This window comes from Pseudorca crassidens, chromosome 17, assembly GCF_039906515.1.
Source record: "Pseudorca crassidens isolate mPseCra1 chromosome 17, mPseCra1.hap1, whole genome shotgun sequence".
NCBI classification, from domain to species: domain Eukaryota; kingdom Metazoa; phylum Chordata; class Mammalia; order Artiodactyla; family Delphinidae; genus Pseudorca; species Pseudorca crassidens.
The window spans coordinates 4,975,572-5,001,437 of record NC_090312.1 but is presented as its reverse complement, the minus strand read 5'-3'; the positions used below and the strand labels follow the sequence as shown (position 1 = coordinate 5,001,437).

General features: G+C 50.0%; 1 protein-coding gene across 3 annotated transcripts in view; it reads right to left on the bottom strand.

The window, feature by feature from the left end:
• Window positions 1-25,866, bottom strand: part of COL22A1 (collagen type XXII alpha 1 chain) — a 259,547-nt gene that overhangs the window by 182,047 nt on the left and 51,634 nt on the right. For all 3 annotated transcript variants that reach the window (XR_010936688.1, XM_067712824.1, XM_067712825.1), the window contains 4 exons: window positions 23,416-23,490; window positions 16,063-16,174; window positions 11,816-11,939; window positions 1,635-1,910 (listed from right to left, as the gene is read on the bottom strand). Coding sequence is in view for 2 of the 3 variants with exons in the window: in XM_067712824.1 (XP_067568925.1) it covers window positions 1,635-1,910; window positions 11,816-11,939; window positions 16,063-16,174; window positions 23,416-23,490 (587 nt within the window). In the remaining variant the exon portion in view is untranslated. The remainder of the gene's footprint in view (window positions 1-1,634; window positions 1,911-11,815; window positions 11,940-16,062; window positions 16,175-23,415; window positions 23,491-25,866) is intronic.

The window sequence follows — 25,866 nt, the reverse complement described above, 5'->3', positions numbered from 1 at the left end:
ATTTAAAAATAGGAACAGGGCTTCCCTGGTGGCGCAGTGGTTGGGAGTCCACCTGCCGATGCAGGGGACACGGGTTCGTGCCCCGGTCTGGGAAGATCCCACATGCCGCGGAGCGGCTGGGCCCGTGAGCCATGGCCGCTGGGCCTGCGCGTCCAGAGCCTGTGCTCCACAACGGGAGAGGTCCCAACAGTGAGAGGCCCGCGTACCGCAAAAAAAAAGAAACACATAGAAGTATTTCTGAGCTCAGTGGTAATCAGGGAAATGCAGATAGAACCACAATAAAATACCATCGTATGCCCATCCGATTGGCAAAACAACAAAAACGTTAAAAAAAAAATCTATCAATGTGTTGGTGAGGATCTAAGAAAATGGGTCTTTCATACGTTGCTGGTGGACACATCAATGTTCTGTCTCTTTGTTGAGAAGTTAAAATATGCCGGAAAGTCAAAAATTGTTTACCCTACAATCTGATCATTGAATGCCCCAGAGAAACTCTCCCAACTGGTACACATCTCCAGCCTCAACGGCACGTGCTACCCTGTTTTCTTCATGAGGAACGTACATCTGCAGACGTGCCAGCACGTTCAAGACCAAGACTTGCTGGTTATGATGGTGAAACATCAGAACAATCTAAATACTCACTAGCAGGAGAACAAATAAGCAAAATGTACGATAAAGTGAAGTATTATGCAGCAGCTGAAAGAAGTAAAAGCTTAGACACATAATTTTGAGAGAGAAAAGCAAGACGTGACTATACACGCTGTACGTTATTCACATAAATTTCAAAATATCCAGCACGCATCCAGCAACCCTGTATTCGATAACAGAAATACATGTACGTGTAAAAAAAGAAAAGAAATGGTTTTGGAGAGAGCTATCCCAGATCATGATTTGGTCACTTCTCGAGAAGAAGGGGACACTCCCGGTCAGAAGGATCAAGCTGACCTCAGCTCGAAGACAGCACGTAAGTGTACACGTGTTACGTGTGTGCATGTTCACGGTGTGTGTGTCTGTGTGTACAGATGTGGGGATGCATTCGTAGAGGAAAGAAAGATACAGTAAAGGAAAGCGAAAAAAAAGGAAAAAGAATTGAGGGAAAAGAAAGAATAAAGAAGGAAAGAACACTGATGTAATGGTGATGGAAAGACAGCTATTACCAGCCACTGAGTCTTCCCCACTTAATATCCCTGGTTGGTGAAATGAGGATGATTTTTACTTATTTTCCATATACTTTCCTATATGTTCCAATTTTTTTACCATCAGAGGAGAAGGGGAAAGAGTCTGAATTTACAGGGAACTGTGTAACTATTTCTCTGCCCATCGATTTGTCTACATATACATGTAGATATATGTCCCGTGTCCCCAGTGCAGAGCACAGTGCTTGGCACAGAGGAGGTGCTCAGTATATATACGGTAAGTGATCAAGTGGCTAAATAATTAAATGAATGAGTGAGTGAATGAGTGATGGTGATACGGCAGTTTTCTGAGTCAGGGTCCTCCCTCCTAAGACAGTGCAAGGTGATGACCTGACACATGATACACACAGGTGCAGGGGACATCAGGAGCACGTGGCGCCCGAGGCTTCTCCCCGGTGACCCCAGGACCTTGGCTGCAGAAGGCCCGCCAGTACTCACGTCGATGGGCACGCTGTCATAGAGGCGCTTGCCGATCACGGTCTTCCCCTGGATGTCGATGTTCTCCCTCTCCTCGATGGGCAGTGTCTGCACCAGCGCACAGTCTATGTACAGGGAGACGTTCTGGGCCTGGATGCTCAGGGCCACCTTGTGCCAGTCCCGGTTGAAAAGGTCATGGACCCGGGGACCTCGGAAGACCACCCTGACGGCATCCTTCATGGCACCCACAGCGTTGTACTCCACGGCCTTGTTCTCGCCGTCCAGCCGGATGGACACCTGGGGAGGAGAGGACCAGAGGCCCCTTGAGCTGCATGGGACCAAGGGAGGAGAGGGCAGCTGGGGAGGGGAGATCGCGGAGTCAGACCCGACAAATCTGAGTCTGATCCTAGCCGTGACCCTCACCAGCTGGTCAGCCTTGGGCAAAGCACTTCCCATCCCTAAGCCCTGGTGTCCTCCTCACGACAATGGTGTTACTGACACCTACCTTACAGGCTCATCTAAACCCTGTATTAAATGGAAGATCTGAGCTCGCACGTTAATCCAGGGGTCAAAATCTCAAGTACCCGAGGGCTCTGCAGGTAAGAGCACCTTTGTGAAACTACAAGGGGACTGGTGAGGAGGGGCTTCATCTGTGAGACCGACCAGAAACACTGACTGGTTTCAGCTTCTTTTAAAACCGCAGACGGCAGAACAGAATCCACCTGTGTCTAGATACCAGGTGCCAGTCTGAGACCCCATCCACTAACCCAAACTCTCTCACCTTGCAGCTAAAATTGAAGGCCTGGTAGAACAAAGCAATTCGGTGGCAGGGACCTTGGCTGTCTGTTCACTGGATTACCCTCCAGCCCTCTGCAAAATGCCTTGAAAACTCTGGAAGGAAGTTTTACTTTCCTCTGCGTTTTAAGAATGAATGAGGGGTTTCCCTGGTGGCGCAGTGGTTAAGAATACGCCTGCCAATGCAGGAGACACGGGTTTGAGCCCTGGTCCGGGAAGATCCCACATGCTGCGGAGCAACTAAACCTGTGCGCTGCAACTACTGAGCCTGCGCTCTAGTGCCTGTGAGCCACAACTACTGAGCCCTTGTGTCACAACTACTGAAGCCCGCACGCCTAGAGCCTGTGCTTCGCAACAAGAGAAGCCACCGCAATGAGAAGCCCGTGCACCACAACGAAGAGTAGTCCCCGCTCGCCGCAACTAGAGAAAGCCTGCATGCAGCAATGAAGATCCAACGCAGCCAAAAAATAAAATAAATTAATTTTTTTAAATGAATGAATGAAGTAACGAATGAATGTATGCTCATCCACGTGCTTATTCTTTCATCCCTTGCACGATACTCACTGAACATCCTCTGTGACAGGCAAGCAACCTGCTAGGTGTCAGGAATGCAGGAGTGGGCAAGATCAATACTGCCTCAGCGCACGGAGGTGGGGGACGTAACGTGACACAGAAAATAGGTATTCACTGAGCAAATGGATGTGTGGGTATATTCTTGTCCAGTCTCCATGGGGTTGGCCTCCATCTGCCCTGATATCCACGCTCCACCTCTCTCTACCTGGATCTGGACTCCCAGACTCTGACCTTTGACTTCCTGACCTGGGCTCCGATGCCCTTTGGCTTCTAGTTAGTCTGGCCCATGGGAGAGGAAATCAAAGAGCGGGAAGAGAGAGGGGTCTGGTATTGACTCTCCTGCCCTCCCAGCTTCCTTGCGGTTCCAGACGGCCATGTTCCTCCACGTGCCAGGGCCCTTTGGAAGCCCTCCCTCCTCCACGACTCCAGAACACGACGTCTCCGCGAACCACCAACCTCTCCCTGCCCAGGCCATCCAGGCCCCGGGCAGGAACTTCCTGCTGTTGCTAATCCCAGGACACCACAATATCTTTTTGGTTTCCTTAACCCTGACCCTTAACCTCATCGGCTCCCTTACCCCGAGACACTTTACTAAAACGCTCTTCAAAACTCCGGGCTGTCTACCGCTTGCCCACACCCAAACTGGCAAGTCACTTTTAAGCTGTGTGACCTCGGGCAGGTTTTTAACCTCTGTGTGTTGTTTCCTCATTTGTAAAATGGCACTGGTGATAGTGCCTACTTGATAGAGCTGTTATGAGAATTAAATGAATTCATAGATATGTAAAATACATAGTACTTATACATCAGGCACTGTTCTAAATACTATCTACAATAAATGAAGCAAGTTCAAAGACATCACCGCAGTGAAGCCTTCTCTGACACACACGTGTAACTGGATTCTAACCTGGTCATTTGCTCTCACATCCTCAGGCATGTGGATTTATTTGTTTTTTCAGAGCATTTCGGGTCAGTATATGAAAGCATTTCGGGTCATTTATTTCATCCGCCCGTTTCCTGCCTGCCCTGCCCCATCCTTTTAAGCAGGCCCCCGTCTCTACTGCTCATCTCTTTAACCCCAGTGGCTAGGACAACACATGCCATATAGTAGGACTCAACAGAAAGGGAATGAATGAATGAGAGCCCCGACGTTAAAGGAAGGAGCCCACTGCCCTGCAGGGAACCAGCCACAGTGTTTATGACACCACCCAGGTGTTCTGGTTTCTCTGTCTCGGGTCCCCCACATGGCTTCAGCACAGCCAAGGGGAACCTAAAATTTATTTTTAACTGCATTGTCTGCTGGTATGTTACGGTTAGGGTGAAAAACAAAACTATGAACCCCTGACTAATAACCTGAAACTTCTCCTAAGCATAATCTAATAATCATGATTAAGCCTGGTCTCTTTCTTGAAATGTTTCACCTGTTTGAGCCCTGGACCCCTGAGCCACCTGGGGAGCTTCACGAGGACATGGGTTTTTCTCCAATGTTTCTATTTCTCCCAGCACCACACAGAGCAGAGGAAGGCCCGGCAGGCCCGAGTCCAAGCTGGGGGGGCCTCAGGAGGGCACTCCATGCCTCAGATCCATCAGCAAACCCTGTTGGTTCTATTTTCAAACTACATATGCAGAATCCCATCATTTCTCCCCAGGTCCCTATGACTACTTGGTCTGAGTCAGTATCACCCTTTGCCGAGAGGACCACAGCGGTCTCCCAGGCTCCCTGTCCCAGGCCTGCCCACCTCGCAGAGCCTACTCTCCAGTCCCTGCACTGGCTTCCAGCCTGTTCCGAGTCTCACCTCTACCCCTCCACCCTGTTCCAGAACTAGCCTCCTCCTGGCCCTTTATCAGATCTGGAATGAGTGCCCCTCAGTCTCTCCAAAGGACAAACGGGGAAAATGCCAACGGTCAAGGGTGGTTGTAAATTCTCCGTGGGGTCATGGTGTAAAAATCTAGATCCTGTTATTACCGGGCTACGGGACAAAGAGCACGTGACAGCGTGGCTCACACCGGTCGGCTCACAGGTCATCTTCTACGTGGCCTCTGTCCACTTCTCCTGTGTCCGGTCAGGACTTCCCCGAGGCGTGGGGTGGCCACCACGTCATTTTCATTGAAGGGCACGTCCCAAAGTGAAGGGCACGTCCCAAAGCGAAGGGCACGTCCCAAAGCGAAGGGCACGTCCCAAAGCTTGTTCAGTGGAACGGAACAGCCAGGCGCCTCTCTGAAAAGGCAGGTTCTGTCTCTGCATGGCTCTGCAGGATTCCAGCCCAGGGCTCATTCTGGCAGAAGGAGGGGAGGAGGCCGACATGGCCCTGCAAACGCCATGGAGGAAGAGGACCCAGACTGAGGGGTGGTGCGGGCTCGCCCCATAGGACTGCCATGGCAGGTGCCCAGGCCCACAGCACAGGACCCCGGGAGACTGGAGACGTGCGCGTCTGCAATGGAGGTGGGTGAGGGTCACGACGAGCTGCCTGCTCTCTGGAGAAAAGTCTCACCTCCTGCAGTCGGCCTCCCACACTCAGGAAATCAGGCCATTGGGCGGTCAAGGCTGACCATGGTTCTGCATCTCAGTTTGACCAGGGACGCTGCAGGAGGGTCATTCGACAGGACTAATGGATGGGGACCAGAGCCTGCGGGGCACAGCCGTCAAAAGACAGACTTGGAGCTCGACTGTCTGGGTTCAAATCCCACCTCTCCCCCTCACGACCTACGAAGACATGGGCAGACGCCTAAAGCCTGCTGTGGGTCAGGCTCCTCTCGGTAAGATGGTAACAGCAGAACCTACCCATAGGGCTTTTAGGAGGACTGAGTTAAGATTTGTGAAGCACTCGGGACAGTCCTTGGCTCCTACTGACCGCGTGTGAGTGTGGATAAGAGGTGCCCTCGGGGGCAGGGTCTGGCTTCAACCACGGGAAGTGAGCTCACTGCCATGGAGGAAGTCGCCTCTGGGGGAGGAGCCCGTGAGTGCGGCTACCGCAGTGCAATGGCTTGAGCATGCTTTTATTTTATTTCAACCCCAAGTGAAAATAAAGTCAGTGTCTCCCAGCTGAAGATGAGTAATGTCGCTACACAGTTCATTCTTCAAGAGAGGACCAGGGTAAATGACAGGTATGGTGGGTCCACGAACTCCGAGGACAAGCGGATCGGGTCTGCATCTCAGATCAGTGTATGGTGTTGGTGGCCTGGGCCTGAGACAGGTCCCCCCTCACTCGGCTGCGTGCTGTTGACAGGTGGGCCTACCTTCACAGGGACTGAGGGCCAGCATGCACCAGACACGGGCAAAGGCGAGCTGCAGAGCTCCGTTCAAGGTAAAACCAGAGACTACCATGAAAACTTGTATCACACATCAGGCAGCATTCGATGCTTTAGAGACATCATTCCACATGGTGCTTCCACTAACCATTCCTGGGAGGTTTTCTGTTTTCCATTTTCCAGCTAAGAACATCAAGACTCAGAAAGCAAACGTGGAGATTGACTCAAGATGGCAGAGTAGAAGGACGTGCGCTCACTCCCTCTTGCGAAAGCACCGGAATCACAACTAGCTGCTGAACAATCATTGACAGGAAGACACTGGAACTCACCAAAAATGATACCCCACATCCAAAGACAAAGGAGAAGCTGCAGTGAGACGGTAGGAGGGGCGCAGTCACAATCAAATCAAATCCCATAACCGCTGGGTGGGTGACTCAGACTGGAGAACACTTATACCACAGGAGTCCACCCACTGGAGTGAACGTTCTGAGCCCCACGTCAGGCTTCCCAACCTGGGGGTCCGGCAACAGGAGAAGGAACTCCTAGAGAATCAGACTTTGAAGGCTAGCGAGATTTGACTGCAGGACTTCGACAGGACTGGGGGAAACAGAGACTCCACTCTTGGAGGGCACACACAAAGTAGTGTGTGCATAGGGACCCAGGGGAAGGAGCAGTGACTCCAGAGGAGACTGAACCAGACCTACCTGCTGGTGTTGGAGGGTCTCCTGCAGAGGCAGGGGGTGGCTGTGGCTCACCATGAGGACAAGGATACTGGCAGCACAAGTTCTGGGAGGTACTCCTTGGCATGAGCCCTCCCAGAATCCGCCATTAGCCCCACCAAAGAGCCTGTAGCCTCCAGTGTTGGGCCGCCTCAGGCCAAACAACCAACATGGAGGAAACTCAGCCCCACCCATCAGCAGACAAGCAGATTAAAGTTTTAGTGAGCTCTGCCCACCAGAGAAACACCCAGCTCTACCCATGACCAGTCCCTTGCATCAGGAAACTTGCACAAGCATCGCCTCATCCACCAGAGGGCAGACAGCAGAGGCAAGAAGAATTACAGTCCTGCAGCCTGCGGCACAAAAACCATATTCACAGAAAGACAGACAAGATGAAAAGGCAGAGAGCTATGTACCAGATGAAGGAACAAGATAAAACCCCAGAAAAACAACTAAATGAAGTGGAGATAGGCAACCTTCCAGAAAAAAAATTCAGAATAATGATAGCGAAAATGATCCAGGACCTCGGAAAAAGAATGGAGGCAAAGATCAAGAAGATGCAAGAGATGTTTAACAAAGACCTAAAAGAATTAAAGAACAAACAAACAGAGATGAACAATACAATAATTGAAATGAAAACTACACTAGAAGGAATCAATAGCAGAATACCTGAGGCAGAAGAACGGATAAGTGACCTGGAAGACAGAATGGTGGAATTCACTACTGCAGAACAGAATAAAGAAAAAAGAATGAGAAGAAATGAAGACAACCTAAGAGACCTCGGGGACAACATTAAACACACCAACATTCACACTGTAGGGGTCCCAGAAGGAGAAGAGAGAGAGAAAGGACCTGAGAAAATATAAGAAGAGATTATAGTCAAAAACTTCCGTAACATGGGAAAGGAAATAGCCCACCAAGTCCAGGAAGTGCAGAGAGTCCCAGGCAGGATAAAACCCAAGGAGAAACACGCCGAGACACATAGTAATCAAACTGACAAAAATTAAAGACAAACAAAAATTAAAAGCAACAAGGGAATAACATACACAACGTTAACAGCTGATTTCTCAGCAGAAACTCTACAAGCCAGAAGGGAGTGGCATAATATATTTAAAGTGATGAAAGGGAAGAACCTACAACAAAGATTACTCTACCCAGCAAAGACCTCATTCAGACTCAACGTAGAAATCAAAAGCTTTACAGACAAGCAAAAGCAGAGAATTCAGCACCACCAAACCAGCTCTACAACAAATGCTAAAGGAACTTCCCTAAGTGGGAAACACAAGAGAAGAAAAGGACCTACAAAAACAAACCCCAAACAATTAAGAAAATGGTAATAGGAACATACATATCGACAATCACCTCAAATGTGAATGGATTAAATGCTCCAACCAAAAGACACAGGCTTGCTGAATGGATACAAGAACAAGACCCATATATATGCTGTCTACAAGAGACCCACTTCAGACCTAGGGACACATACAAACTGGAAGTGAGGGGATGGAAAAAGGTATTCCATGCAAATGGAAATCAAAAGAAAGCTGGAGTAGTAATCCTCATATCAGATAAAATAGACTTTAAAATAAAGAATGTTACAAGAGACAAGGAAGGACACTACACATAATGATCAAGGGATCAATCCAAGAAGAAGAGGTAACAATTATAAACATATATGAATCCAACACAGGAGCACCTCAATACACAAGGCAAATGCTAACAGCTATAAAATAGGAAATCGACAGTAACACAATAATAGTGGGGGACTTTAACACCTCACTTACACCAATGGACAGATCATCCAGACAGAAAATTAATAAGGAAACACAAGCTTTAAATGACACAACAGATCAGATAGATTTAACTGATATTTATAGGACATTCCGTCCGAAAACAGCAGATTACACTTTCTTCTCAAGTGCACACAGAATATTCTCCAGGATACTTCACATCTTGGGTCACAAAGCCTCAGTTAATTTAAGAAAACTGAAATCATATCAAGCATCTTTTCCAACCACAACACTATGAGATTAGAAATCAATTACAGGGAAAAAAATGTAAAAAACACAAACACACGGAAGCTAAACAATACGTTACTAAATAACCAGGAGATCACTGAAGAAATCATAGAGGAAAAAAAAATACCTAGAGGCAAATGACAATGAAAACACGATGATCCAAAACCTATGGGATGCAGCAAAAGCAGTTCTAAGAGGGACGTTTATAGCAATAAAATCCTACCTCAAGAAACAAGAAAAATCTCAAATAAACAATCTAACCTTACACCTAAAGGAACCAGAGAAAGAAGAACAAACAAAACCCAAAGTTAGCAGAAGGAAAGAAATCATAAAGATGAGAGCAGAAATAAATGAAATAGAAACAAAGAAAACAATAGCAAAGATCAATAAAACTAAAAGCTGGTTCTTTGAGAAGATAAATAAAACTGATAAACCCTTAGCCAGACTCATCAAGAAAAAGAGGGAGAGGACTCAAATCAATAAAATTAGAAATGAAAAAGGAGAAGTTACAATGGACACTGCAGAAATACAAAGCATCATAACAGACTACTAAAAGCAACTCTATGCCAATAAAATGGACAACCTGGAAGAAATGGACAAATTCTTAGAAAGGTATAACCTTCCAAGACTGAATCTGGAAGAAATAGAAAATATGAACAGACCAATCACAAGTAATGAAATTGAAACTGTGATTAAAAATCTTCCAGCAAACAAAAGTCCAGGACCAGATGGCTTCACAGGTGAATTCTATCAAACATTTAGAGAAGAGCTAACACCCATCCGTCTCAAACTCTTCCAAAAAACTGCAGAGGAAGGAATAGTCCCAAACTCATAAAAAAGAAAATTACAGACTAATATCACTGATGAATACAGATGCAAAAATCCTCAACAAAATATTAGCAAAGGATCCAACTACACATTAAATACTAGGATCCAACAACACATTAAAAGGATCATACACCATGATCAAGTGGGATTTATGCCAGGGATGCAAGGATTCTTCAATATACGCAAATAAGTCAATGTGATACACCATATTAACAAACTGAAGATTAAAAACCATATGATCATCTCAATAGATGCAGAAAAAGCTTTTGACAAAATTCAACACCAATTTATGATAAAAACTCCCAGAAAGTGGGCATAGAGGAAACCTACCTCAACATAATAAAGGCCATATATGACAGACCCACAGCCAACATCATTCTCAATGGTGAAAAACTGAAAGCATTTCCTCTAAGATCAGGAACAAGACAAAGATGTCCACTCTCACCACTACCATTCAACATAGTTTTGGAAGTCCTAGCCACGACAATCAGAGAAGAAAAGAAATAAAAGGAATCCAAATTGGGAGAGAAGTAAAACTGTCACTGTTTGCAGATGACATACTATACATAGATAATCCTAAAGATGTCACCAGAAAACTGCTAGAGCTAATCAATGAATTTGGTAAAGTTGCAGGATACAAAATTAATGCACAGAAATCTCTTGCATTCCTATACACTAACAACGAAAGATCAGAAAGAGAAATTAAGAAAACAATCCCATTCACCACTGCAACAAGAAGAATAAAATACCTAGGAATAAACCTACCTAAGGAGGTCAGAGACCTGTACTCAGAAAACTATAAGACACTGATGAAAGAAATCAAAGATGACACAAAACAGATGGAGACATATACCACGTTCTTGGATTGAAAGAATCAATATTGTGAAAATGACTGTAATACCCAAAGCAATCCACAGATTCAATGCAATCCCTATCAAATCACCAATGGCAGTTTTTACAGCACTAGAACAAAAAGCCTTAAAATCTGTATGGAGACACAAAAGACCCCAAATAGCCAAAGCAATCTTGAGGGAAAAAAAGAGCTGGAGGAATCAGACTCCCTGACTTCAGACTATAGTACAAAGCTACAGTAATTAAGACAATATGGTACTGGCACAAAAACAGAAATATAGATCAGTGGAACAGGATAAAAAGCCCAGAGATAAACCCACGCACCTATGGTCAACAAATCTATGACAAAAGAGGCAAGGATATACAATGGAGAAAAGACAGTCTCTTCAATAAGTGGTGCTGGAAAACTGGACAGCTACATGTAAAAGAATGAAATTAGAACATTCCCGAACACCATACACAAAAATAAACTCAAAATGGATTAAAGACCTAAATGTAAGACTGGACACTATAAAACGCTTAGAGGAAAACATAGGCAGAACACTCTGACATAAATCACAGCAATATCTTTTTTGACCCACCTCCTAGAGTAATGGAAATACAAATGTATGGACACAAAAGGGGGAAAGCAGGGGGGCGGGGGGTGGTGGTAGGGTGAATTGGGTGACTGGGATTGACATGTATACCTAATATGTATAACACAGATAACTAATAAGAACCTGCTGTATAAAAAGTAAATAAATAAAATTTAAAAAAAAAAAGAAGAAAGTGAACGTGTGTCAGAGGCCACACCAAGAAAGGACTAGACACGAGGTCTGAACCCAGGTCGTGCTGACTCTAAGCCAGTTTCCTGCACTACATAATGAACGTGCTGCTAAGAAAGCATGTGCTGTAGGACAGCAGCACGGGCTGCCACCTCCCTGGCTGGGCTGAGGGCCCCTGAGACAGGAACTGGGCGTTCTGCCCCACCAGGTGACGGGCACTTGACCGTCAAGGAAGAAGTGCAGCCCTCTGGTGGTCTGCCAGCCCCTGCAGCTGCCCTGCGCCTCTGTGGACACCAGACCCTCCATCTCCCAGGCCCAGGACAGAGACCCCAGGAGAAAACACGGTGGCTGATGCCAAGCCCACGAGAAGGAGAAGGAAATCTGCACCGGACAAGGCACGCTGCTCACACCTGCGGGATGCCGTACTGGTCGATGACCTGCCAGATGTACCAGTCTTCTTTCCGAGACATCTTCCGGAGCCGGAAGGTGGTGACAAAGGCGTACTCATCAGGCAAGCCTTGCGGGAACACATCCCTGGAGGGAGACAGAGACAGATGGCGCCGGGCTGAGAGAAGAGGCTGCAAAGGAGGCCCACGCACCCCGGGGTCACGAAGTCCTGCCACTCTGACCTCCTAGGGTTCTAAAGTCCACCTGCTCGCCTGCCTTTACCGCCTTTCCCTTCAATCAGGGCCTCCATTCAACCCTCCGCTGGCCCTCGCTGTGGCCCCTTCATTGTCCCGGTGCACCCACCCTCAGCCCTGTCAAATCCACCCCCGCAGTGCTCGTCTGCTTCCATCTCTCCAGAATCAGTAATAAATGCTGAACTGCCACCCCGCCGCGGGGCCAAATGTGGCTGAGTGCTGCACCTCTCCCTGCCTGCTGCCCCTCGGCAAGGCCACACTGTCACATCTTAGCCCGCGTGGTCCCTGCCCCACGTGCCAGGACATCCTCCGTCTCCACAGAGCACTGGTTTCCTGAGTTCGGGGGACCAGGTCCTCAAATGGGAGGATCCCTCGGCCCCTGCAGCTCCAGCCCAGACAGCCCTGCACTGCCCTTTCCCCTACAAATTCCGCATGCACGTTGTTCCGCGACAGAAGCTACGGATGTACGGTGTTGTGATGCCCCCGCCCTAGCTGAGGGCGGCCAGGCTCTCACGGGGTGACTCCTGCACCCCGCTGCTCAGCGGTCGAGCAGAGGCTCCCCTGCAGACAGCGGCGGGTCTCCAGAGCTCTCCTCTTAACCGCCAGCTGTTGCCCGGCACTCCCACTCACGGCGGGCCAAACCCTGCTCTAGGGGCAAAGAATGCGAGGCGCTGCCTTCTGCATTGGAGGAGGTGGAAACTGTCTGGCCAGAGAGCCAGGAAGGGAAATGAGGAGGCGTCTGGGTTTCTGGTTCTCAGACTCGTGGACCCTCAGGGACCCTTCGTTTGGCTGTAGAACCTGTGAGTACAGACTGGTCCTCCCTCTGTGATCTCGGTTCACAGATCCGAGCCGGGAGTTGGCCCAGCCGTCCAGAGTCGTTCTCTGAGCTGGGATTTCACCCAGGATCACGTCCAGGCACTGGGAGCAGTGCCCTTTACTCCCTCGGGCCTTCCCAGGATTCAGGGACGTCCTAGGTCACTGCCACACGGGAGGGATACGGGGCTTCCCCACCGCTCTGCACGGGCACAGGCTGTGGAGCCTCAGATGAACATTGCCCTTCAATTTTTTTCTTCTTCTCATTGCATTAATGAGGCCAACTATGCTACTGTTCTTTTCTAAACACACTTACTTCTCAACGCACATGTACGTATAATATACAAATATGCTATGTGTCTAAAACCACTATATCTATACGTTGGTAACTATATTTACATTTATATCTCTGTCTACAGGCACACCTCATTTTGTTGTGTTTTAGCTTTACTGTGCTTCACAGATACTGTGTTTTTTTTTTAAATTGAAGGTTTGTGGCAACCCTGCACCAAGCAAGTCCATCAGTGCCGATGATATGTGCACTGTGTTTAAGACGTAATGCTGTTGCGAACTTGAAAGACCACAGTACGGTGTAAACATAACTTTTATACACACTGGGAAACCGAAAAATGTGACTCTCTTCATTTTGATATTCGCTTCATTGCAGTAGTCTGGAACCAAACCCACAATATCTCCGGGGTGTGCCTCTCTCTCTCTCTCTCTCTCTCTATCGAGAGATTAATACTTTTTCTTAGGCTGTGTATATATACAGATATACAGGAGAGGGTAAAGGGATTGGAGTTGAAGGACTGACCTGAGTTTGAGGCCAACCTCTGCCTCCTAAGAACTATGAGATTTTGAACAGGTTACTGTCCCATTTTGAGCCTCAAATGTCGCACCAGATAAATGCTGAGAATAACACAAGCCTTGCTCCCCCCATTTTACTGTGGTGAGAAATAAGTTAGATAAGGTGTGTAAAGTGCCCTTTAAACGTTTAGCAAGTAAGAAAAATACAAATATTGACACCCCTTTTCATTATGAACAAAATTAACCCATACATTAAAAATTATACGTGTAGGTATGTATCTGCGTAAATTGCATTAGAAATGAAAGGGATGCTATTCTCACTCAACACGTCAGAGCTCTGTCGGTTTGATTGTTTCTGTTTTGCCATTAAAACAAACTCGAAACCATGTAGAAATTCCTTCTCAGGACGACTCAGCATAACATGAGCCCAAATCCATTTCCCAGAAACACTTCAGCCCCACGTCCAGAGAGCAGAGTCCAAAGCCATTGTGCTGTTTGCTCCAAATGCCCTGATAGAAAGACGGCACCCTCAGCAAGTGGGAGGCCTCTGCTGGGCTCCCCACCGCATTTGTGTAACGCGTGCTTTCCTCCCTCTGTTTTGTTCTTTCTCTATTACACGTTTGCTGTATTATTATTATTATCATTTTTGGCCACACCGTGCAGCTTGCAGAATCTTAGTTCCCCCACCAGGAATCGAACCTGAGCCCCCTGTGGTGGGAGTGTGGAGTCCTAACTGCCAAGGAATCCCCTTGTACGTTTGCTTTAAAGTGAAGTTGCCTGTGATTTTTTTTTCTGTTTCTAAGTGGTATGGATGAATTGGACAAGTTAGGCCAAAGAAGTAAGGGGAGTTAAGTGGGAAATGGAACCTGGATTCTGTTCATCCCTGTGTGGCCCCCAAATGAGCATGGGACCAGGTGATTAAGATCACCCAGCATCTGCATCTCAGCCCCTGTGTGGACAGAACAACACCCACAGTCAGGAAGGCACGCCTCCCTTGAGGGTCTGCTGACTGTGATATGGTCTCCATCGCAGGGTGAGGAAACGGGACCCAGAGAGAGAAACTGACGTAGCATTTCCTGTTCTGAACCAGCACTGTCCCGGGATGCTGGCGCTGTGAGCCGTGGAGGACGTTAGGGCCCGATACAGTCCTGGTGCAAGGCTGGCACTCAGAGAACGCCCACCGAGCTGGAGAAACGATTGCATGCCTGCAAAATGCAAGCTCTGAGGCCTGACGTGGCAAAGCCCACCTTTGCCAGGCTAGTATCTAACGGAGGCTTCTCACTGATCGTGGACTGAGTCATCCCCTCCTCCAGGCAGGGCTCAGCTCCATGCTGGGACTCAGCAGAGACCAGACTCAGGCCCTTCCAGGAGCTTCTCCCACAGCTGGGGAGACAGTCTGCAAATGACTCATTGCACAATCGAGTCGCTGGCTTCAATGTTGCTACATTTTATGCAGGAGGACAGGTTGTGAGGAGAGAAAATAAGGGGAGGCCTGGCTTAACCTCAGAGTTAGGGGGAGGCATCCTTGAAAGCAGGACAGATGAGCTGTACTTTGAAGGACAAGCAGGGGTAGAGAGAGGGCAGTGCAGACAATGACAGGCCAGGACGAACCTGATGCCAGAAAGGCAGCACGGGGCTAGATCACACACAGGGTCTTCCCAGGCCCTTAGCTTAAGAACACTCAGAAGTAATTAAAGAGTTTTAAGATGAAGAGTAATGTCAAGATAAAATATCACTTTTCATTTTCAAAAGACCATTCTGCCTGAGAGGAGAAGAACGGAACATTAATTTTGGTGTCATCATTAGCCCTGGACTGGAGACCCCACAGGTGTCAGACCCTGGACTCATCTTTGCATCATGACCCTCTCAAATGACGTTGCAAGGCGGACACATTCACCTCAGATGAAACAGATGCCATGACTGGGGCACAGGGACCTCCCATGACTTGTGTAAGGCCAGGCACCCAGCAAACACTGAACTGGGTCTCCACTGGCCAAAACGACTACATGACTCTGGGTGGTGCTCTGCCTGCGTGTCATGCAGTGGCTGGCCCACAGTAGGTGCCGTGGATCTAAGCCATAAATGATAAACGTTTGTAGTTTACTGAACTAACAGAAAAACGCAGGCATGAATGGATGGAGGATGAACACCACACCTGTACGGACAGGTGAGTGTAGAAGGACCAGGGGACCAATAACGTCAACGGTAATACATGGTTAAGAACGAGGCTGAATTCCCGGGTCAGTGATTCGGCTGCTTCATTTCAGGGTGACCTCACCAGGCACTCGGTAGGCGAGATCCCTGCCCAGTGCTCAGTGGGCAACCGTGCTGACCAGAGCCTGCCCACCCTTTCAGAGGCGTCCTGGGCAGGTCTAGAAGGAGAAGCAAGCACTCACTCAGTCCTTTGCACCACAGGGAAGGCTCCCATCCGGACGTAGGAACTCTGCGCCCCGTTCTCTCTCTCCCCCAAGATCGCCTTCACACTGAACAAATCCATCAGGTCAAAACCTGTCCAAAGAGAAGAGCCAGGAGTGAGTTTGGCCAGAGGAGCCCGGGAGACAGAGGAAAAGCACATCTGCTCTCTGGGAAGGTGGCCAGCCCGTCCTGCCCTGGGGGAGCAGGATTTAAGCGTAGGGAACTGTGCAAATCCATTTCCCAGGTGAAAACAGAAACAGCAGAGGGAGGAGATGGACAGCTTCTGTTTCCATGGCCAATTGCAGGAAACAGGCAGAGACGCTGGGGTTTCCGATGAAACATGAGCCTTCGTGAAAGTCCTGGATCACAGGCAAGCATGGAGTAAGCAGTCGGCCACCATCCTGGCCGTGCGGCTGGCATTCAGGGAGCCCACGTGGGGACACCCGGCTCACACGGCCCGGCTCTGCAGGCTAAGTGGCGACTTTGGCTTTCCTTCTTGCAGCCACATTTCCGCAATTCACTTGGACTCTGCTTGAATTATAATTTAGCAGCTTTTAAACTGCATGATTTTAAAGAGCGAAACATCAGAGAGAAGAAAACTCATCGTGACTCTGCATTAACGGAAAGGCGCGTTTCCTTCTGTCATGACTCTGAGAGAGGACCCTGCTCACTGGCCACACGAAGTAATGGAAAAGACACGAACTTTGGGCTCAGGCGAGCTGGCGGGACGGGGGTCATCCAGCTCAGTCACATATTTGTGTGATGCTGAGCGGGTTACAGAACCCGCAAGAGCCTCAGTACTCGGCTGTGACAGAGGCTTGACACCCGCCACCTTGGCCGTCAAGAGAATCCCAGGCGGTCGCTCAGCCGTGGTAGGAAACCGACTCAGCAGGTCAGTTATTCACTCAGGATTCTCCACCATCAGCAGCACAAACTTATCCATGACCCCCTACAAAACCACATGGACCAGTCTGGGGGGGCTGACTTGAGTCCTGCAGCTGGGGTCCTCAGAGAAGCCCAACCACGATGCCCACACGGAGGCAACGGTGGGATGTACCGGCCTGACACTGCGTCCCTGGGGAAGGGGAACCTCGCAGCAGATGAGAGGAAGCCGCCTGTGGGTGGGCACCCGGCCTCACTTGTCTCCGCATCCCCGGGCTAACACACCACTCGGCATCAGTGGCACCTAACCCATGAGACTTCAGGAAGGTTCTTGCTGTCTCCAACATTCTGAGATGCTGCCATGGAAAACAGGAAACGAGCTTGCAGGGCTCACATTAGGATGACTAAAACATCTTCTAACTAGATTCTGTCCTAAGAGACGATTTAGTCATTCAAGTTGTATTTTGAGAGCCTCTCTGTTCCAAGCCCTGTATAAGATGCTGTAAGAACAGAAAGGAATTAGCATCAATTGAGAGTTTCAGCAGCAGAGTCAGACAGGCCTGGGCTGTGTTCCTGACCACCAGGCCCTAGCTGTGTGACCTTAGGCAGGTTGCCTGACGTCTCTGAGCACCAATTTCTTCATCTGTAAAAAGCGGATTGTCTTTGCACCTCACAGGATTGTGGTGAAGCTTGGATATGATACAGAGCTCTTCGTATGGAGCCTGACATAGAGCAGAAGGCCCACAAAATAATTTTCACATTATTTAGTTCCCTTTACAATGATTACAGCCTCTTCTCCCACTGGATTCTATCCGTGGATATCACTTACGCATTCAATACATATGTTTTGAGATCCTGCTCTGTGCCAAGCATGCATGAGCACTGGAGACACCGCTGGGAGAACTGGTGCCCTAGTGGGAGGCCAATAATAAGCACATGTCCAGCACAAACGTAAAGGACAATTGCAGGCAGTGAGGAATAATTAAACAGGATTTGATGGGAGGTGAGCAGGGGTGACCGGGCAGGCCTCAGGGGGCGGGCCACCTGAGCAGGGGCTGTTCCAGGCCCGGGGCAGGGCCTGTGATGGTCTGGGAAGGGATTCCATGCACAGCAAGGCTGTGCTGAGATTGAGGCCCTGGGGGACTCTAGGCACCGGCCCCTCCCCAGCCCCTGCCACTCTGAGGTTGCCTAGTTCTCAGAAAATGACTAAGAGTTGCCATCATGTCATTTCTAAACAGCATCTCACACACCAGCGAATTAACAGAATTCATGGCACAACGTTAAACGAGATTTGGTCCTTAAGATAGAAAACATGTACCCAGAAGCTCCCTCAGGGATGAAGACAGCACACCTTGGAACAGTGTGCCCTTTAGTGCCCACTGAGGCAAACGACCTAGCCTCCCCAGAGATGCAGGGGTCCCCCAAGGGGCAGGCACCCCCCAACGTCATCACCCGCAGCTCTGGGTTTAAGGCCTCACAGAGCCCGGCGGGTCCAGCGGGATCAGTGGGTGGAATGCACTGGGCCACACAAGGAGGGATCTCGTGAAGATCCAAAGGACCGCCCGTGCACTGTGGCCCTGGACCTGGAAGTGACCCGCAGGGCTGGGAAGCAGAGGACAGTGGGAGGGGCTGGTGCCTGGGAATGGGGTGAGTGGCCCACAAGGGTTCCATGGAAGGGACACCGAGCGGTGAAGGGCCCGTTTAGGCTCAGGTTCTGTTCCCAGGAAAGGCAGAAGAGGCGGGCGCAGGTTTTGGAGCCACTCTGCCCGGGTGTGAAAGCAGGCCCAGCGCCGGCCGGGCCACAGCCCGCATCCTCGCGTCTCCTTCAGCAACGAGGCAAGGGTAAGGGCCCGACTTGCAGGCTCGCGCCTCCGGGCCTCGGGGCCTCCGGGCGTCCCTGCCATCTCCCCCTGCGGGAGCAAGTGGGTCCCGGGGGGCTCTCCCGTTTGTCAGCACTCAGAGGCTCTCAGCGGCCGGGGAGCAACCCCTGGAGCGGTAACTGCCTGGACACGGGGTGGGCTGTCGCTCCAGGGAAGCAGCCACTTTCGTTTAAGGAGGGAAAGTGAGGACAGGAGAGCATCTCAGTGAGACACACCTGGGCCTCCCTGCTCTTAGACTCCGCAGCTCCACGACTCTGGTGCAACTACTCAGCCCCTGCAAACTCCCACTTCACGGGGCTGCCCAAGGCCCACAGGGATGCGCGGGCCCCGGGGGCGCCCACTGAGTGCCGGCTCTGACTCAGAGCGGGCTCAGAACCCGGCGGGCACGGGCCCAATGCCGCCCACTACGGTGCCAGGCAGAAGGGCAGAGAGGCCCGCTCCTCTACTTCACAGCTCCGTCCCTGTCACTGGAAACCGCCACCTGAACCTGGGCTTCCTTGTAGCAGTCATGTGTGGGAGAATAAAAAATAGCTTTAGAAAAGCAAACATATGCTCTACTTTCTAGTTCCACTTTCGTTGGCGTCCATGGATAAAAACAAAGACTTAAACACCACAAAACTCTGAACAACAAGCAATTAACTAGGAGGCAGCAAAGGGCTCCGAGAGAAAGATGAATTGCCTGCAATAAATAAAGGCCGGGAAGAAAAATGAAAAATGTTCCCGAGGTAAATGGACCCTGATGCGAGGCACCGCGAGATAAAGCGGCGATTGTTTAATGTAGAGACCGCAAGGATGCACCTTCCCGAAGTCACGGACTCAGCTGAACCAGGTGGTATCAGGGACACTGTGACGATCGCCCAGAGTCCTTCAAAGGTCCGCGCTGGACGAAGCTTGGCCGGACCCCCAGGCACGGAAATTACTCCCGGGTCTTTCGTGGGACTGGCCGAGGTGCACACGGTTAATCTGTCCCCAGGAGAAGGTGAGCAATTTGAAGGATGGGACCTGATCTGATTCATGTTTCCATCCCTAAAAAAGTAAGAGCTCTGGTTGTCGTTCTTAATTGAGGCACCGTCAGTGGAAAGAGGGAAGGAGAGAAGAAAGGAACTCACTAAACCATGAAGGGCCTCCTCCATTTAGATGCCCTGTTGGCTGCTCCATGTTCAACAGGACAAAATCCCAGCCCCAACCCCCAAAAGTTTAGTGTCTACAGAGAAACAGGCACAGAGAGAAGCTGTGTTGTATCATGGATGGGTAAATGAGAAGGAGGGGGAATGGCTGGGCTTGTATAACAGCACATGGAATATTTTCCCTGCCCAGCTGAGGAGCAATCAGGGAAGGCTTCCCAGAGGAGGCAAGGCCTGGCCTGAATTTAAAGAACAAATAAAATCTGGGCAGACAGAGATAGAGGGAAGGGCATCCAAGGTAACTGGATGTGCAAAGGTCACCGGACCTGAGGCACCGAGGTTCTTTCTGAGAATCCCACGATTTCGGGATGTCAGGAGCCACGGTTAGGGGAGTGAGCTAGGCAGGGGCAGATCAGGCTGGGCTCTGTCGGCCACGCGAGGCGGTTTGAGTTTCTTTCTACAGGCAGTGGGGAGCCGCAGAAGGGCTTTAAAGCAAGGGAGAAACACGATCTTGTTTCTGTGCTCGAAGACCATTCTGGCAGTGGGGATGGAGGAGGCGGCAACGGTGGGATGGACCGGCCTGGGGGAGACTGGGGAGGACTAGACTTGGAAACACAGGCCTGGGAGGAGGGAGGGAAGGGGCAGTGAGCTGAGACTATCTGAGATGCTCGTGACATGGCGCCTGTTATCTGGAGGTCGGAACTCAGGTAGGAGCAGAGAGACATTAGGATGTCTGTGGCCCAATCTCAGAGCTGGACCGTGCCCAGCACTTTCTTTCAGCTTTAAATAGCTGACCCCCCAGGAATGTTGTATAACACCTTCAGTCACTAGAATTTGCAGAACATTCGGTTTTTAGAGCTGGGAGGGGTCCTCAGAGATATCATGTCGGATGTATTGTTGCGTAAGTGGGGAAACTGAATCTCAGAGAGTCGGGTGATGGACCCAGGCCTCCAACCTGCTTTGTCTGTTCTGTTCCCCGTGCTCACTGTTCCAGCCCAGATAAGCCCTAAAAATAGCTGGAGTCATTTAAGGAACCGCCCGGAGGTGAGGCTTTGGGGAACTGCATTTTTTACAAAAGCTGCTCCGGTTACCCGACTGCGTCTAAGTTGGCAAGTGTGCGGCTCCATCTCTCCCTAACTCCGGTCTCAGCTCCAGCTGGCAGGAGCCTCTTTTCTGGTCTGGTTATAATTAGAGGAGACGATAGATCCCGCAGGCTCTCTGCTCTCAGAGCTGCACAAGCAGGGCATCTGCACCGCGTGCTGATGGAGGCCCACCCAGCGCTGTGATTTACTTCCTGGGGGCCTCGGAGCCCACCAAGGGGAGGCGAGGTTCCAGGCTTCACTGGCGGCACATCCACACAGCGGATTCTGCACAGAGGGTCCCGTTTCTATCCAATCGCGACAAGACTCCTCAGCGGGATCCTCACACGCCAGAGCCGAAAGGATTTGTTCCCAGCTTGCGTAAGCACACGTGTGCACACACAGACGTGCACGCACGCACATGCGTGCACACACACGTACACACAGACACGTTCTGAATCTTCCCAGCCAGAATCAGTTATTCTTCAGTGGAAAAAAATACTGGGGGCTCTTCAGTCCGTAGAACGAGAGGAAAGCTCCTTCTGAGTTACAGACGATACGGCAGATGAAATGGTGCTCATTTGCGTCTCCTCCCTCCCTCCCCCTCTTCCTTCCGACGGCTGGATGTGAGCCCTGACTCCGCCACAAACTCAGGCAAATTACTTAATGTGTCTGTACCTGTTTCCCCAGCTACAAAAGACACAATAGTGCTGGTCTCCTACATTGTAAGGGTTAAATGAGAAAATAAGCGCAAATCCCTTGGCAGGCAAGGACATGGTAAGCATGTAAGTGCTGGTAAGCATCAGTTATTACTATTTCTGTTATTAATGGTATGACTGTCGTAACTTCCCTTCTGTGAACAAACACACTGGATAATGAATTATTTAGGGGAGATGCCGTTACGAGGGATTCATCGCTCAGGAAGCCCGACATGGACGATGCAGCAAGGTAAAGATCTGCCTTCCAGGGTGACCTCAGCGGAAGTTACTTGGGGGCAGAGCCGGCAGAGGCCCAGCCAGGCTCGAGGGATGGAGAATAGATTACCCAGAGCCAGAGCTCCGCTGGGTAGTACCGAGGCAATCAGTGGGGACATCCGTGCTCCCAGCAGTTTTGCCCTTTGGACGGTGACTCGGCTATAAATATTTTCACTTCAAGGTAGCTGCATTAACACAGTGACTAGGATGGAAGTCATCTTGCTCTCAGGAGTTAGACAAAGACATCCTGATAGAGAGAGTAAGCACCTCACTGAGCACTGACTACAGCCCAGGTGCTCCCCGCAGAAGTGCTAGTTTATCCGGGAGACGCTCGATGGAGGAGAAGGGTCAGCAGGGAGGGAGGCATGGCAGCTGACGAGGAGAGCAGCACCAAGCCGGCTGCCCCCTGTGGGGAGCTGCCCCCTGTGGGGACGTGCTGGCAAGTGGGTCAAGGGGCCGGGTGTTTCTTTACCGACGCTCACTGCTTGAGGGCTGGGTTACTCCCGAGGGGTGTTAATCCCCTGGCACGTTTCACCTGCCGTGCACACAGGGAGCACAGCCTTCTGCTGTTCTAGAAACAACCCTGAGGCGCCAAGGTGCAGATGCTGGCATGTCCGCATGGGCAGGCGAACCCAGGCAGGCTCCCTGGGGAAGGGGCGGGGCACTGCAGCACCTACAAGACACCGGGTTCTGATGGCCCGGGGCTCACTGCCTTGGATGGGAGACTGACTGCACTGGTTAGAAATGGACCCGAGATGCTTTGGGGTGGAGACACGGGGCTCCTGACGGGGCCGGCGTTGGTGAGGGGAGCAGGGCTGGTGTCCTGCAGGGAGGAGAACTTCCCTGAGATCATGCACTTGAAGTGTTCAGCTGGACGCCTGGGAGCAGCTAATGGACGCTCATCACCATCGGGACGAGGGGGCCGGCTCAGCGTCCCCCGCGCACTCAGTTACCCAGTCGTGGTCGCGTTCAGAGACAGCCTCCGCGGAGTTTATTTCTGCCGCTGGCTCCGCAGTCGTGTGTCTCTGTGTTCCCTCATCCGTTGATTCACTCATGTATTTATGACTCTGATTCACTCCCAAATGCATTTATTTATTCACCCTTTGCCCGGCTGCCAATCACTCACTCACCATGTCACTCACTCCACTGCATTCTCTACCGACCCTACAGCATCACCACCTGCTCCCAGAGGGAACACGTGAACGGTCTTCCCTGTTGACGGTTCGTTGACGGGAGCGGCTACCTGCACAGTTCAGACCATCCTATTAGGACTTCGGTGAAGGACAGGAATGAGGACAGCACCAGCAAGGCTACCCTTGAATCAAGGAGGGTCATGGTCAAGTCCAGCAAAAAGCACAGAAAGCAAGCCGTGTAGGGTGGCTGTTACTCTCTTACCTGTGATCTCCTTGGTTTCGCCATTGGTGTGCTTAAAGCGATCTCCTTCTACACGAAGGCTGGGGCAGAGCACGTCTGAGAAAAGCAAGAGGAAACAGAGATCGATGAGCAAACGCAGCCCACGGTTCCTCCAGGGCACGTGATGTCATTGGGACCCTGCGCCAACCCCCCTGCATGCAGGACGTCCAGGATGGGGCAGACGCAGAGGCAGCGCCACATTGACGGAGTGTTTCATTTACTCCCAAATGTACTTGTTAAGCATTGGCTCTGCCAACACTGTGCTCATACGGGGATGAGATAAGAACAGGCATGGTCCCCACCCACAAGGAGCTCACAGTCATCCATCAGAGGGAGTCAGACACGGAAATCCACACGATCAATGGGGTCATAAGTGACAGAAATGGGTCTGGGTTGCTAGGGCACTAAGGACTCTGATCCAACACCTAGCCCAGCCTGGGGAGGTCAGGGAAGCTTTCCTGGAAAGGCGATGTTTGAGTTTTCCCTTAAAGGAACAGTAAGACTCAGCCAGATGGACAAAAGACCAAAAGGCGATCCAGGCAGAGGGAACTTCATTCATAAAGGCAGGAGCTTATAGATGAAAATCGCAAGCCAGCAGGGTGTCAAGGAAACAGGAGACGTGCTGGGGGCCCACCTACAAGGTGTCTGTTATGCTGCCCCAGGGAGCTTTAGGTGCAATTCCAGAAGCAGGCGTAATCCCAGAAGAAGCAAGACTGCTCAGTTACACAAAGGCAATGGAGTCAGTCGTCACACAGTGAAAAATACTTCATTATACGATATTACATAAACGCCTTATTATACGATATTACGTAAATGTCTTATCTGAATGTCTTCATGATTTCTCACTTAAAAAAAAAAGTTGGAAGGAAAAGAGATTCTTCCAGTTGCCCTAAAATTCCCAGAAAGAAACTTACGGTTTCTTTCAAAGGGGAAAGGATAGGGGAGGGATAAATTAGGAGTTTGGGATTAGGAGATACAAACTACTATATATAAAATAGATAAACAACAAGGACCTACTGTATAGCACAGGGAACTATATTCAATATCTTATAATAACCTATCATGGAAAAGAATCCGAAAAAGAATATGTGTGTGTGTGTGTGTGTGTGTAACTTAATCACTCTGCTGTACACCTGAAACTAACACAACATTGTAAATTAATTATACTTCAATTTTTAAGAATCCCAGAGAGAGCACCAACTGTCAACGCTAAGGTTCCAGGCCCAAGTGTTGGGTCCACTGCAGGTCTCCTAATCTCTCTGTTGGTGTCAGTATGTGTGACGTGGGACACCTTACAAAATACACACTTGTTGCAGGGCTGCTTGGAGGACGAAGCAAGATCAAGCTGTAACAGGACTTAACTGTAGCACCGGAGGCAACTTAGTACAAATACTGCCCTGCCCTTGAAGCAATCTGGTTACTATATACGTTATTATAATAATCACACGTTATTAGGCAGTTCTGTCATCCCATCAATTCCACGTGCAGTAATCTCTTTTCATACGTTTTCACAAATGTTTCACTGCGGGACCAGTTTGAGGCCCCTTTTCCAATCAGCACTGAGGGGAAAGAATGACATCCTCCCTGATTTGGGAGGAGGTATTTTTAATGTTTATCCCAAAGGCACCAGAGGTCTGACAAGCCCCAAGGAAGGAGTTATTTTGGAAAGAGCACGGAGTTGTCTGTCTAGAACCAGATATGCAAGAGGATGCCAGCAGTGCGCAGTATTTAGACGGCGCCACCCAGGACAGCGGCAGCTGCGGGTGACGGCCAATTGCTTTAAGGTTGGCAGGCCGCCAGAGGGACTGGCTGGGACCGTGCGTCATCTAAAATGAGTTGACTCAGAAGGTTCTAGCCTTGATTATGAGCAAACCTCTGGAGGCTGACACCTGGAGCTCAGGGCAGGCAAAGCTACTGAGCCTTGTCTCTGCCCTGACTCCCAAACCGGGACGGTCAAAGGCAGTCCGAAAGCCACGACCACAGAAAAGACTGAAACGTTTCAAAGACGTTAGCGCGTGCCCAAACTGCTTTAAGAAATCAGTCCCCAAACCACCTGCCAATCCCCTTTTGGGGCCATCACTAAGCCTCATACACTCCAAAGCCTCAAGGGGGAATTTAGAGCTGACTTAGTAGGTCAGGACAAATGGCTCCCAAAATACCCCCTGCAGCCAGGCTCCCCAGGGAAGACGGGGCCCCAGAGGCTCACCTCTTGGCAGGCAGGGAGGGAGGTTAGCATCCCAAGTCCCTCTCAGCCCGTGACTACCTCCCTTTGGCCAAGATACGCCCACCTCTTGGATAATGATCTATTTATTTCCACGTTAACTCATTTATTCGAACTAAAATACTTACAGAGCTCCAGACACATTCCAGGCACTGAGCTAGCTCCAGGGACACATAAGTGGGATAAGACACCGTCCCTATCTTCAGGGCACT